Raw genomic sequence first — 13,414 nt, 5'->3', positions numbered from 1 at the left:
TTCAAAAAATAGTTTTTTTTATATATCATTAACAAAAATAATTGACAATCAGCTGATCAGTTAAATACAGTATTAAATTTATGACAACATTGTTGTGTGCATTGAATTCAATATTTTGTTTTGATATTAAAAAAAGTTAAAAATATCAAAATGCAAACTTAATAACACTATATATTTAATAATTAGTGTAAATATTTTTTTTGAATAAAATTATTTTCACAAATTGTGTGTTAGATTTTGAATTATCTAACAATGTATTAATTATTTATATGAAAATACAATTATATAGTAAATTGTTTAACCAGTACTAATGTACAGTATTATACAGTACTGTAATGTTTAGTTTTGATAGTTTGAAAATAAATAATGATCCCTGGTTGATTATTTAAAAGTAATTTTATTTTATTAATATTTTAGTAAAATTAAATTAGAAAATAAATGACAATTGAGTGGCAAATAATTTATATACAGAGCTTTAATCAACTATTTATTGAAATCTGGATTTTTCTTTAATAAGACGAACCCTTCGAGCACTGGAGTCAATGGTATGTACTCATCAGTGGCCAGTTCTGCTCTTTCACCCAATGCTAACAATACGGGTGTCGTATGTGTCTGGAAACCGGTTATTGTTTTAGGTTTTCCTGCCTGTCCAACAACATCGACGGCCTGTCCTACTCTGACGGGAACTGGTAGTGGATTCAGCTCCTCATCCAATGTGATTAACATACGCGGCTGTATTGCGGTCACCAAATAATAAAGTAAATAATGTGACTTAACAATAGTCGACTTGACATCTAATAGGCTTATAATTGTGGCCAAAAGTCCGGCCAATGCGGTCGGCATAAGAAGGTGTCGGTCAGAATTGAATGGCGATAGAGTGAGTGTACCCTTTCCCAGATGTGTCAATCCCTGTGCAATCCTAACCATAAACAGACAGTTTTGTTCTTTGGCGTGATATTGAGCCAACTGTCTCAACATTGTGGCCAATCGGGCATTATTAGTACCGGCACCCACTAAACCCATAGCAAAGATAGCATTGCAGGCCACTTCTGTGTCCGAGTCGTGACTGAATTTGCTGAGTGTCTCCAAAATATTAAGTTTTGGATTTGATATAGAAGTCAGAGCTAATGCCAACGGAACAGCTCTTTTAATCATAGGTTCGCCGTAACGTAACAAATGACCAAAAGTTCTGAACGCCATTTCGCAGCTGACATCTTCTGCCATCGCTATTAAACCGATACCAATGGTTGCAACCGATTGTTGCCACGACATGTCAGTTGTTGTTTCACTTTTGTTTTTGTCGTCTTTTTTCTTGTTTTTATCATTTCCTTGTTCTTCAGCTTCTTTTTCGGTTTTTTCAGAACAAATGTGAAGCAAACTCTGTATTTTCAGTACATTACCGGTGGCCGCATAGGCGCAGACATCGACCAATGCTTTAGACAATGCCTTAAGCGATGGATTTTGAATAATCTCGAGCGCGGCTTCAATGGCGTCAGAACTTTCCTGTTTGCCTAAATAGCACAAACCTAATGCCAGCGGAAGAAACCTCACGAAGTTGTCCTTTACATCCAAATCGGGTTTTTCAATAAACACTTGCATTATGTTTTGAGTGACGTCTGCATTACCCGAACCGACAGCAATTAAACCGCATGAAAGCGCTGTCACTCCAATCACTTCAGTCGATGATTTGCTATCAGAGAGAACAGGCAATAATACAGAGAGAACATCACTGCGATTGGATCCAGAATAGGCTAATCCTAAACCAATTATTGCACCAATTCTTAGAGCCATTGAATTGTTAGTCACATAATCGACAAGAAGAGCGAGAGCCGGATCGCATTCGTTACGGACACCACAGTTGACAACACCGCAGGCTAACAAAGCGCCGGCCTTTATGTTATCTTCAGCTGAATAAAGATATTTATCAATCTGTGCGAGACCTCCGTCCACATCCCATAGCAATATAAGACCCAAACTGGCCGTTGCGCTCAACATTCCGTGATCTTTATTCTTGTAAAGCCATTTGTTGCCGTCTTCGCACAACAGAATCTTATCTTTACCGAAGGCCGCATTGACGAACCCGTTTACAAACGATGAGGCCAAGTTGGCTCGGGCAGAGTCCGGGCCACCGCCRCCACCGAATGTTGGCCGAGTAGTGTTCTCCAAATGTGTTTTATATATATCGTCCGGTGTTTTTGGCTCAAGAATATCCAATTCTCGTCCCAATTGCAAGAAATGAGTGTTCAGTTGAGTGTTTGAAATAATTTCGATCAGATCCTGATCTTCAATTTCATCCATTAAAAAGAGCTGTTGTCTGCCAATCATAAATGACAATTGTTTCTGAAGCACCGGATCGGGACATTGTTTAAAAATGGCGACAATTTGTTTCAAATCATTCAATTGCATCGCCAGACGTAAGGCTTCACTATATTTATTAAACTTCAAGAATATAGTCAGCGCTGTCTTCAATAGAGAGGTGTTTTCCGGGTCGGGTACAAATGGTACACAACTTGTCAAATATAGACATACTTTTTGACACAAATCTTCGTTATCAATATATTCTTGAAGGAGTTCTAGTTTTTCGATTTCCATTAAAAGATCGGCCGCTTCTGATTCAGCGTTATGTAACATATTATACGGTACTATGTCTTGAACTAACTCTAAAAGCTTAGCCTTGCGTTCATCGGTAACGCTATCCGATTGCCATTCGATAGCAATTTCACCCGACAAATGTCGGACATATTCGTGACCCCACGAGCCGATCGTTTCGTGGCTACCGATCAATCGAAACTGAAGTGCTTCGCCGCTAGTATTGACCGAATCGGTTGGTGGGATAGTCATGGCCAGAATGGACACAATGTCGGCCATAAATCGTTTTGTGTCTTCAGTTGGCATTTCATTATACAAATCTTTGAGTGTTTGATAGTGCGGTCGCAAAAACTTCAACGGTTTGGGAACCGATGTCATAGAAGTGGTGGCACTTTTAATGTGTTGTCGCAGCGCTTCCAATGCCGGCTTATAGAGTGTCTGATCGGATTCTTTGAGTCGTTGAACACACAGTTCCAGTTCGTCCTGAAGTTGTTTGTCTTCTTCAGTCAAATCCATTTCTTTGTCTTCGATTCCATTCTTTGCGTTTTTCGCTTTTTCTTTGTCCACCACTTTGTCAGCCGTCGGTAGTTTTGTCTCCTCTTTGGTTGTCTTGTCCTTCATATTGTTGTCCAACACAAGTGCTGATCAATTGAATCAAAATAAGTGGACAATCGATGATTTGTTTAATGTCTTCACAAAAAGTCAATTCAATTAATGGTTTATAAATGTATTGAAATAAGTGTTGAAATAAGTGCTGATTCACTAAACACTAAACACTTGTATTATAATGTAAATGACAATACAGTAAATACAAGTACTCAACAACTATTTGGTACTTTTTATGATTACGTTACTAAATATATATAATATACACGAAATAGTACATATCGTTATAGTTGCCGACACTTATTTTAATGACAAACCCTAAAAGCGCTAAAATTTAATTTAATTATTATTACTATTTCTTAATGTTTTAACTAAAAAAATAAAAATGATAACCAATTATGCGGTAATCGTTGTTATGGATAATAAAAAAAATAAAATCAAAGAATAAAACAAAATTAATGATTATTTATCAAAACAAATGATAATATAATAATAATTGCATTATTGTCTAAACGCGTGCATCGCGTGAGAGAACAATACTTTTCGGCTGAAAATTAAAAAAACTTTTCAAATGATTGCTTGTATTCGATAAGTAATTCTTCTGTTGACAGATTAGTGTCCACAACTGATCCCTGAAGTCATCGGTTCAGTGATTGCTTACAATTTGTGATTTTTTGTCTATTTAAAAGATTAAGCATTTATTCAACAAAAAAAGTTGAGACAATTTTTCAATAGGAAAGTAAAGTAATAATTCCGGTGCTATTATACCCAAAGTATAGGAACCGTTAGTTTTTAAAAGACCACAACAACAACAATGACTTCAGGACCAGTTTCATCGATGGCCTCGCTATATGTTGGCGATCTCGAGTCAAACGTTACCGAAGCTATGCTTTTCGAGAAATTCTCAGCAATAGGTCCGGTGTTGTCCATACGTGTCTGTCGCGATCTGATGACTCGTCGCTCTCTGGGATATGCGTACGTCAACTACCAGAACGTATCGGACGCCGAAAAAGCCATCGAAACGATGAACTTCGATGCACTCAAAGAGAAACCTTTGCGTATAATGTGGTCACAGAGAGATCCTTCGCTTAGAAAGTCTGGCGTCGGTAATGTGTTTATCAAGAATTTGGACAAATCTATCGATAATAACGTATTACACGACACGTTCTCCACGTTTGGAACCATTCTCTCCTGTAAAATAGCACAAGACTTGCATGGGATCAGTAAAGGCTATGGATTTGTTCACTTCGCCACTGAAGAAGCGGCCACTAATGCCATTAATAAAGTCAATGATATGCTATTAAATGGCAAAAAAGTATTCGTCGGCAAATTTATACCGAAAACCGAAAGACTAAARTTAGCCGAAGAAACTGCCAAACGATTTACAAATATTTATGTCAAATACTTGACTGAAGAATATAACGACCAAATGTTGAGAGAACTGTTTCAGTCGTTCGGCAAAATAATGTCAACAAAAGTGATGATCGACGACAAGACCGGAAAAAGTCGATGTTTTGGATTTGTGTCGTTTGAATCTTCAGATTCGGCTCAGAAATGCATCGAAGAGTTAAACGGAAAGAAAGAGATGGCAAACGGGAAAAAGCTTTACATAAATCGGGCGCAGAAAAAGGCTGAGAGACAGGAGGAACTAAAGCGTCGGTTTGAAGAGTTAAGACAAAAACGTGTCAATCGATACAAAGGAGTCAATCTATACGTCAAGAATTTGAACGAAGACTTTGACGACAAGCGTTTGGCTGACGAGTTCTCGACATTCGGTACAATCAAATCGGTTAAAGTCATGTGTGACGGCACAACTGGCCGATCGCGAGGGTTTGGTTTTGTTTGTTTTTCAGCGCCAGAAGAAGCACAGAAGGCTATCAATGAAATGAATAACAGGATTGTCGGCACCAAACCATTGTATGTGGCTTTCGCTCAAAACAAAGAGGAAAGAAAAGAATTATTGAACGCACACTTCATAAATAAGACTAATTCAGTGCTGAGAGCGGAACAGATACCGACACCGATGGCCCACTCACACCATCCGCCACAACTGCCTTCGCATCCGCATCTCTTCAGCGCTGCCATCAATCCGGCTGCCGCTGCTATGGCCTACGCGGCGAACCCGGCTATGGCTTTGAATGCGTTCGGCGGACACAGAATGTCATCCAATTCATGGAATGATATGAGACGCGGCAGACGTATTAAGTTTTATTAAGACATTTTCATTTTCGGCAATTGTTTCGCTTTTAAATTTTTCGTAAATTGCATTCAATTCATTACTTTTATTTATACTTTTAATTTATATATATATATATATATAACTTTTATTTACTTATTTAAGCTTAATTTATTTGATAATTAATATTTAATTACTTTTTAATAATAATAATACTCTTTAATTATATTATTAATTAATTAATATTATATATAAAAAATACTTATAATTTATAACATTTTGTATAGTTGTTTCTCTTTTTTGTTCATTTGTTTCATTCAATTAAATATAAAATTAAATAATACTATTGTATAAAAAATAATAATATTAAGTATATTTAAAATTATATAAATACTAAAAAAATTTTTACTATTATTAAAATACATTTATAAAAAATATATATAAATATTTGTCATCAAACTTGTGTCCATTGAGTGGGAGGTGAGAATCGATGTGAATGAGGGGGTCGGGTGACAGTATGTGAGCCTAAATAGGATAATAATATTACCGTAATAATAATAGTGTTAAACTTTACCGTACTATTGAATGAGGGAAAGTAGTGTACAGTACATACCGGTGACATTATTAGTAGATGTGCTGTGATTTAGATTAGTATTTGATTTACTTTTAGTCGACGATTTTATTTTGAGTCCTCTAAAAGCATTGGATAACTTGGACCCGAAAGTACCCGAAGTTGACTCCTGTTGTGTTGCCGTCGGAAGATTAGAAGTACTGTTAGCTGTTTTCTTCTTCATCGACTCGTTCTTATGGTTTGACTTAGTATTCAAATTATTGGTATTCTTCTCTTTTTTCTCCATTTTCTTACTCTTTTTAATTGAATTCTTAATATTATCGGGTTTTTCAATATTATTCGCTAAATTATTTGTAATTCTCTCAGTGTTTGACTTAATATTTGGTTCACTTTTTGTTTTACTTAGATTAACATTATTCTGATTATTATTACTATTACTGTTAACATTGTTATGATTATTAACAATGTTTGGATTGGCATTTGAATTCAAGTTTGGATTTGGATTAGTGTTGGCATAAATTGATTCAAAATTTGGCTTAAATTGTGGAAATGGATGAAGTTGTGTAATAGGCACAGGTATGTGACGCAAATTGGGAACAGTCATAAAACCATGTCTGCCGTAAATGCTATCATAGAATGGTATGGTTTGGTTGAGACCCGGATTTCTTAATTTCATAATATCATAATAGGAATGTATGTTTTGATTGTGTGTAACATTTGGCACTCCATTATTATCAACCGGTAATTGTTGTCCTCTTCTATATTTAGGTAATACTGATTCATATATATTATTATTGGAAACATTTAATACTTTTATGGTATTGTGTGGATTCAGATTGAAATTATTAAAGTTATCGATATTATTAGTATTGACTATAAGTGTGTCCGACATGTGTGCTCTTTGACCGATTTGTTCGTAAATGTTTGTCTGATTCATATTTAGATCATTTGGTTGACGTCTGGGAAGGGCTACAGAAACAATGAGTCTGCCCTCTGAGGTATTAGGCAGTGAAGCAATTGATCCATCGAGTAGATGATGGTACTGATATGTGCGCGGAGGCTTCGGAGGAGGTGGTAATGGCTGATTAGGCGGTCGTGACGGCAATGATTGGTTTGGTGGTGGAGGCAGTGATTGAGTGTTGCCATTGTTGAGTGACATTTGCATCGATGGTGTCATTTGATGCTGAATCTGTGTCTGCGAAGACATTTGTGGATCAATTTGGTAGACATTAGTGGCAACTAATTGCGTCTGCATTTGTTGAGCAGCACTTTGTTGAACGGATTGCAACTGTTTTTGTTGGATGTGTTGACGAATCTCTTGTTGCAATTGTTGATGATTTTGATGAAACAATTTCTGATCGTTTAATATAGTAAATGATTGTTCAATAAATTGTGGTCCACTGTAATGATGATTATTATTRGAAACCATTTGTGTATTATTATTATCCATTGATTTGTTTAGTTCATTAACAGAACTAAAATCATTATAATTTGTTTGATGACAATCATTGACAACATTTGTATTTTGATTATCAATTTCTAATTGATTCTGTTGTCTCATTTGATTATTATAATCACTATACAAACCATTGGTTTCAATCATAGATCTACTATTTCTTGATTTTTCTTGTTTAATACTTTGAGTTCTATTCAATGAACTATTGGTCGATCGCGACCTCACAACCACTGGAGTCATGTCCTGACCTGAACTTGGATTTTGATTTTCAAATATGGCTTTTAGTTTTGCAATACTTGGACGGCGTATAACAGTTGCCTTTCCTACCAGTCTTTGGTGTCGCACTTCATCACCACCTGATGTGTGAATACTGTTGGCAACAATGGATGGCATTCTCTGTGGCGATGGCTTTGTGTTGATGTTTGACTCATTCGACGTCGACTTCAATGAATCGTCAACTATAGGATCAGTTAACAATTGCAGTCTCATCAGTGGTTCTCCATCGCCATCAATGTTCTCATATGTGTGCGAATCAATCATTTTTAACTGCTGTTCAAACAGTGTGGACACAGCTTTATAGCACAGTATGTACTGCTCTAATGTCTGAACCATTGCTATCCTTTGTTTTCTCATATCTCGTATTATTGAATATAAACTAAAATCTAAAAAAATGAAAGAAAAACAATTTATTATTTATATTAATGACAGTAAATATATATATATATTATTATGACTTTTAAAGCAAACCTTCTCTGAGTTTTCCAGTCCTGAGAAGAGCCCAAACATAATCAATACTACATAGAGTACCGGTTCGGCCGCAGCCGGCGCTACAGTGAATAAGTATGGGTCGAGTTTCGGAGATCTGTACGTCACGCATGAGACGGCATAACTCGAGTATGGGATGAACAGAGTTAGGCACTCCGTGGTCGGGCCACGTCTGGTAATGAAACTGACAAACAGTCCGGTCTTTTGAATCGGCAGTCACTTTAAGAGTACGAACGAGAAAATCAGGACAAACCTGACGCCATTTAACCAATTGAACTGATTGTCAATAAAAAAAATATTAATTCAATTTATCGGTAAATGAAATCATTTATTCATTGATTCATTCATTCAATTGACAAACCGGTAATATTTCCGTATTGTTGCGGTTCACTGCTATCTTCGGGCCAATAGGACTCGCATTTATACTTTCCTCCCTCTCTCTCATTACAGGCCATCACAATGACCGACACATCCGATTCCCACATCATTCTCCAGAAGTCTACTAATGTGTTAGGCAGTGGTCCTTGACTTGCGATGTAAGCTCGTGGAGACCCAGAGGCGCCCTTTACGTAATTGGCGTTCATGTAGTCCGAACCGGGAACTCCTGGGTATTCTTCAAGTATGACTCGGCTGTGATCGTCTTTGGCATTAAAAAACAAATTTTTCAATTAAACAAATAAAACAATAATCAGTAAATTAATGGACATTACAAGGAAGTATGTCTTTGTAGCGATTTTTACGTCGATTGACATCATTTTCTCCTTCATCTGATCCACAATTTGGATCAGTCTTCAGTTGTTCTGTTAATTCTTTGAGTGTCTGAAATTCTTTACGATATAAACAAATGGATTCATCGCTGGTTTCGATCGCCAATCGATGTCTGGTCTCAAGTGTCTCGAAATGGTTGAGAAAATGTTGTAAAAGTGACTTAAGTGGCGCCGATTTGACCATCGCTTATGACTTATTTTGTTTTTTGGTGGACACCAACTATGAGACCAATTATAAGTGTGTTATTTGGGCGAAGATGTCTTAATAGCCATCAATTGATGGTAAAACCAGTTGTATCTGTGTTTTCACTTAAATGAAGTCAACAAAAGAGTATTGTTTTGAACGTTAAGTCTCTCTCTCTCTCATTGAGAGAGCAATCAATGCTATGCTATGTATTAATACAATAACACAATAGTTGTAACTCTAATGCAGTGAACCAGTGATTGAGTGATCAATGAATGTGTACTCCATTACACACATTCCATGCATTCCATTGACGTGTTGTCAGCCAAACCTCAATATTGAATTAATGTCACGTTTGTTGTGTATGAGACACAAGACATATTCAAACCAACTTAAAGCTGCGTTCACACGGACAAAATCTAAGTAGACTTGACTTAAGTTTTGGTGTTCACACATTTACTTACTTGAGTTACCTTGACTTAACTCAAGTATAGTAGTGACAAGTAAGTTTAATTAAGTACAGTGTGAACACACGAGACTTATAAACTTAGCCAATCAGTGTTAAGTATAATATGTAAATATTATTATGTTTTAAATGCCTGCTTCGCTGTCTAGCAAAAATATTACCTTTAAATTGTTTAATAAATAAAAATTAATTATTTTTTGTCTAATTTTTATAATTAACATCAAAATTAATAAAATAATTTCAATAATTTGATTAATTTTTATAAAATTAAATAAACTTAAGTGTGGCAATGTGAACACATGTTACTTGAAACTTGACTTGAGTACAAGTCAAGTCTACTTGGATAAGCATTAGTGTGAACGCAGCTTTACTGTAAATACAACACTGTTTTCAATATTAATACAAACATTGAATACAATATGTTATTAATGTATATATTATGTAATACTATGCTATCAAACAATACAATAACCAAAAAGTATTAATCAATTGATTGTAATCTTTGGTTAACTTTAGTTAACAACAATTTAATCGTCAATTGATTTGGTGGTAATAATAATACAAGACTCGCCACACAATGAATCCATTGACGTAAGTATTAATTTCTTTGTTGTTATCTCAAGAATTGGTCAAACATAAGATGGGATTTTTAATAAAATGATGTTTTATTCTTCTTCTGCAGAAACGTCAAGAATATTACAAAACTGAACGAAACGGAGCTCAAGATGGGAATCGATTCGAAGAACTCGTGGCATAACATGTATTCGCAGAGCGCCTGGATCTTTGTCGGTGGTCTTAATTATGAACTCAGCGAAGGCGATGTCATTACAGTGTTCTCGCAATACGGAGAAGTGGTTAATATAAATCTAATTCGCGACCAAAAGACTGGCAAATCTAAAGGTTTCTGTTTTATCTGTTATGAAGACCAAAGAAGTACGATATTGGCTGTCGATAACTTGAATGGTATTAAACTATTAAATCGGACAATACGTGTAGATCACGTGGAAGACTATAAGATACCCAAAGAACATGAAGACATGGATGAAATGACAAAAAAATTGCATAACGAAGGATGCGCTCCTGAAGAAGTGATTGTCAAACCTGAAGATGAAGTGAAACAGATTTTTGAAATTAATATCAATGTCAAGAAAGAAGGCAAACATCGAAAACGAAAGCATAGTAAACATAGGAGATCTTCTTCAAGTAGTTCTAATCATTCATATTCATCATCGAGTTCTTCGTCATCCGATTCTAAGCGAAGAAAACGTGAATCAAAATCAAAAGATAAACGAAAAGAAAAGAAGAATAAATTAAAACAAACGAATGATAGACGTTATGACAGTTATAATAGCAATAATAATGGCTATAAAAGTGATTTCAAACATTACGATACCTCAAAGTCATCGAAATCTATTAGACATAGAGATGTTGATCGCAAGTCAAGAGATGATTATAAATCGAGACACGATTATAGACATTAAGAGATTACGATTGTTTGATTGATTTATTTTATTTATAATTTTATTCATCAATAAATAATACCCTAAAAATACTGTATATCATTCAATAAAAAACACCTAAAATACTACATATAAAAAAATTATAATCAATAAATCATTTTTATTTTATAAAAAATAATCGTAAAAATTATGGTAATTAAAATTATCAAAGAATTAATTAAGTATATCATTGAATATTGTTGATGCAGTGATTGATTAAATGCAGATTTTTTAAAAAGAGAAAATAATTAAGAATATAATTAATGTGGCGATCGATCAAAGAGTCATTTAAAAACAAATCTAATGAACGTTAGGCGCGATAACCATTGGCTCTACCGAAGCCACGCGATAATACCTATTGATATTAGTAATAATAATAGTATTTATCATCAAATGTTTACTTTTTGATATTTTCCCAAATAGTGTAATCTATTAAAATACTTACTTATCGTTACTATATTTGGTTTGAATGGCCTGTTGCGGGTGTTTAGCAGCGAAAGCATGCATTTTGAGAAGCGCTTCGATACATCTCTTACGGTCAGCCAATAAGGAGACCACACTTCCGCCTTTCAAGTCGTTTTCATAGCTAAGCGAGTCTTGAATGAACTTAGCGTTTATCAGTTGAGGAAAGCCTAATGTGTGCGCCGATAGAATTATGCAGCAAATGGCGATCTCACTCGGATAGAAGCGGAGGAATGGTTCACTTTCGAGTAGAGTTAGAAAACATAAGTACTAAATAAAATAAGATAATTATTATAGATATTATATATATAACAACATTTGTAGACATATATATATATACTTTTGCCAAATACTTGACATTACTGATCAAATCTAACTGAGTCAACARTTTTTCGACAAAATAGTAAGTAGTGGGCGCCGAGATCTCGAAATCCAAAGCCTATAATATATATAATAACAATATATATAAATATATAAACTATTTATTAATGTTATAAATATATATAAATTATTTATAAGACGACCTTAAGTATGAGTTTCTCCATATTGAGGATCTGGTGTTTGGTATAGGAATCGTCAGTTATGTACACAAATTCGCTCAAATCTGGAGGATATATCTCTTCATATTTCGAAGCAATAAATAGTGCAGCCGTTCCTACAATCAGTAGATTCAAACAATTTATTTTGGTATTAATTTTTTAGTAACTTTTTATACCTAATAATTGAAAACTTTGCCTTGAAATGGACATATGCGACAAAAACCTAATATTTAAACAAAAAAAAATTTAGTTAAAACTTTTGAAATAATTTAGGAATAATATTCAGTTATACTAAATTAAACCCAATTATACCTATCGATGTAATTAACGGCAAAAAATAAAGTTTGGTCGTGAAGTTTGTACTCTTCGGTTACTTCAACCATCCAATCGATTAAAATGCTTCTCATTTTGGCATTAATTTCTGGTTGTTTACTGATATAACACGGATCGGCCATACATTTCCTCTCAATAAACATCAAATACTTATGGATCTCTTCCGCGTATTCTTTGCATCGCGAAAGAGCCGTCGCGTCAAATGTGTTTGTAATGAGTTCCGAGTTTTGCTCTGAAGTGGATTCGTCCTCCAGTTCTTCTTCATCTGATTCCAAATCTAAACTCTCTTCGCATTTGACTTCACTGTAATGGAAAGCTTGAATAACTGCTTCTTCAATGGCCAAAGAATTTTCAGTCCTTTCTGATAACATGTGATCAGTCAAATCCATGTCTTCTCTGTTCTCGTCATTTTCTTCCTCCTCCTCTTCTTCTTCTTCATATTCATCATTCATTTCCGAGTCCTGCGATTCATCGCAGAAAATCTCAAAGTCTGACGACTTGTGTGGCGGCAAAACAGGATTAATCTTAACGGTGGCATTGCTTGGCTTCACCACATTGGAAGTGTTAGAAGTCTTGAGGATATTGCCATTTGAGGTATTCTGAGTCCATTGTTTTGTCTGCAGAGCCAATGGTTTGCCTTTTGCAGCGACGTTAGGCCTCAAAACATTGGGAAGTATTGGTCCCAATATTCGCCTTTCCGTCGCCTTATGATTAGCTTTATTGGCCATCAATTGTTGATTTTCATCATTGATTGTTGTCATCATCAAGTTTTCATTAGTTATTTGAGCCATTGTTTTGGATCAATCAGTGATTTGAATCAAATTAATTATTAAGAGATCAATTATAAAAGATTTAACAGAAAGGAAAAATCGGTGGATAATTGTGTGACAAATATTGTAATAATAATTATATGAAATTTGTTTAACGTATTGTTGGCTATTATATAATGATTTATTAACAATTGTTTTTTGAATTAATGAGATTTGAATAAAACAATTGCA

General features: G+C 34.8%; 5 protein-coding genes across 5 annotated transcripts; 2 read left to right on the top strand and 3 right to left on the bottom strand.

The window, feature by feature from the left end:
- Positions 1-377: 377 nt before the first annotated feature.
- On the bottom strand, positions 378-3,406 carry LOC128958334 (26S proteasome non-ATPase regulatory subunit 2-like). Its single transcript, XM_054304177.1, has one exon. It carries the CDS (start codon positions 3,208-3,210, stop codon positions 484-486), a length of 2,727 nt encoding a protein of 908 aa, XP_054160152.1. The 5' UTR covers positions 3,211-3,406; the 3' UTR covers positions 378-483.
- Positions 3,407-3,750: 344 nt separating this feature from the next.
- Positions 3,751-5,424, top strand: LOC128958866 (polyadenylate-binding protein 4-like). Its single transcript, XM_054304821.1, has one exon. The coding sequence runs from the start codon at positions 4,010-4,012 to the stop codon at positions 5,408-5,410; it is 1,401 nt and encodes a 466-aa protein (XP_054160796.1). The 5' UTR covers positions 3,751-4,009; the 3' UTR covers positions 5,411-5,424.
- Positions 5,425-5,825: 401 nt separating this feature from the next.
- On the bottom strand, positions 5,826-9,417 carry LOC128957817 (protein kinase 4-like). The gene is made up of 5 exons (XM_054303632.1): positions 8,874-9,417; positions 8,525-8,803; positions 8,146-8,439; positions 5,985-8,060; positions 5,826-5,896 (listed from the first exon to the last, which is right to left on the bottom strand). Exons 1-5 carry the CDS (start codon positions 9,112-9,114, stop codon positions 5,826-5,828), a joined length of 2,961 nt encoding a protein of 986 aa, XP_054159607.1. The 5' UTR covers positions 9,115-9,417.
- Positions 9,418-9,979: 562 nt separating this feature from the next.
- Positions 9,980-11,132, top strand: LOC128957560 (RNA-binding motif protein, X-linked 2-like). The gene is made up of 2 exons (XM_054303349.1): positions 9,980-10,171; positions 10,263-11,132. The coding sequence occupies exons 1-2, from the start codon at positions 10,158-10,160 to the stop codon at positions 11,059-11,061; spliced, it is 813 nt and encodes a 270-aa protein (XP_054159324.1). The 5' UTR covers positions 9,980-10,157; the 3' UTR covers positions 11,062-11,132.
- Positions 11,133-11,289: 157 nt separating this feature from the next.
- Positions 11,290-13,402, bottom strand: LOC128958790 (G2/mitotic-specific cyclin-A-like). The gene is made up of 6 exons (XM_054304724.1): positions 12,393-13,402; positions 12,257-12,303; positions 12,066-12,196; positions 11,882-11,980; positions 11,525-11,811; positions 11,290-11,434 (listed from the first exon to the last, which is right to left on the bottom strand). Exons 1-6 carry the CDS (start codon positions 13,202-13,204, stop codon positions 11,380-11,382), a joined length of 1,431 nt encoding a protein of 476 aa, XP_054160699.1. The 5' UTR covers positions 13,205-13,402; the 3' UTR covers positions 11,290-11,379.
- Positions 13,403-13,414: the final 12 nt, after the last annotated feature.

The sequence above is a fragment of the Oppia nitens genome, unplaced genomic scaffold (assembly GCF_028296485.1).
Source record: "Oppia nitens isolate AA-2021 unplaced genomic scaffold, nextdenovo-longstitch-racon4-pilon3 scaffold3_pilon_pilon_pilon, whole genome shotgun sequence".
NCBI lineage: Eukaryota > Metazoa > Arthropoda > Arachnida > Sarcoptiformes > Oppiidae > Oppia > Oppia nitens.
This window is presented reverse-complemented; position numbering and strand designations above follow the sequence as displayed.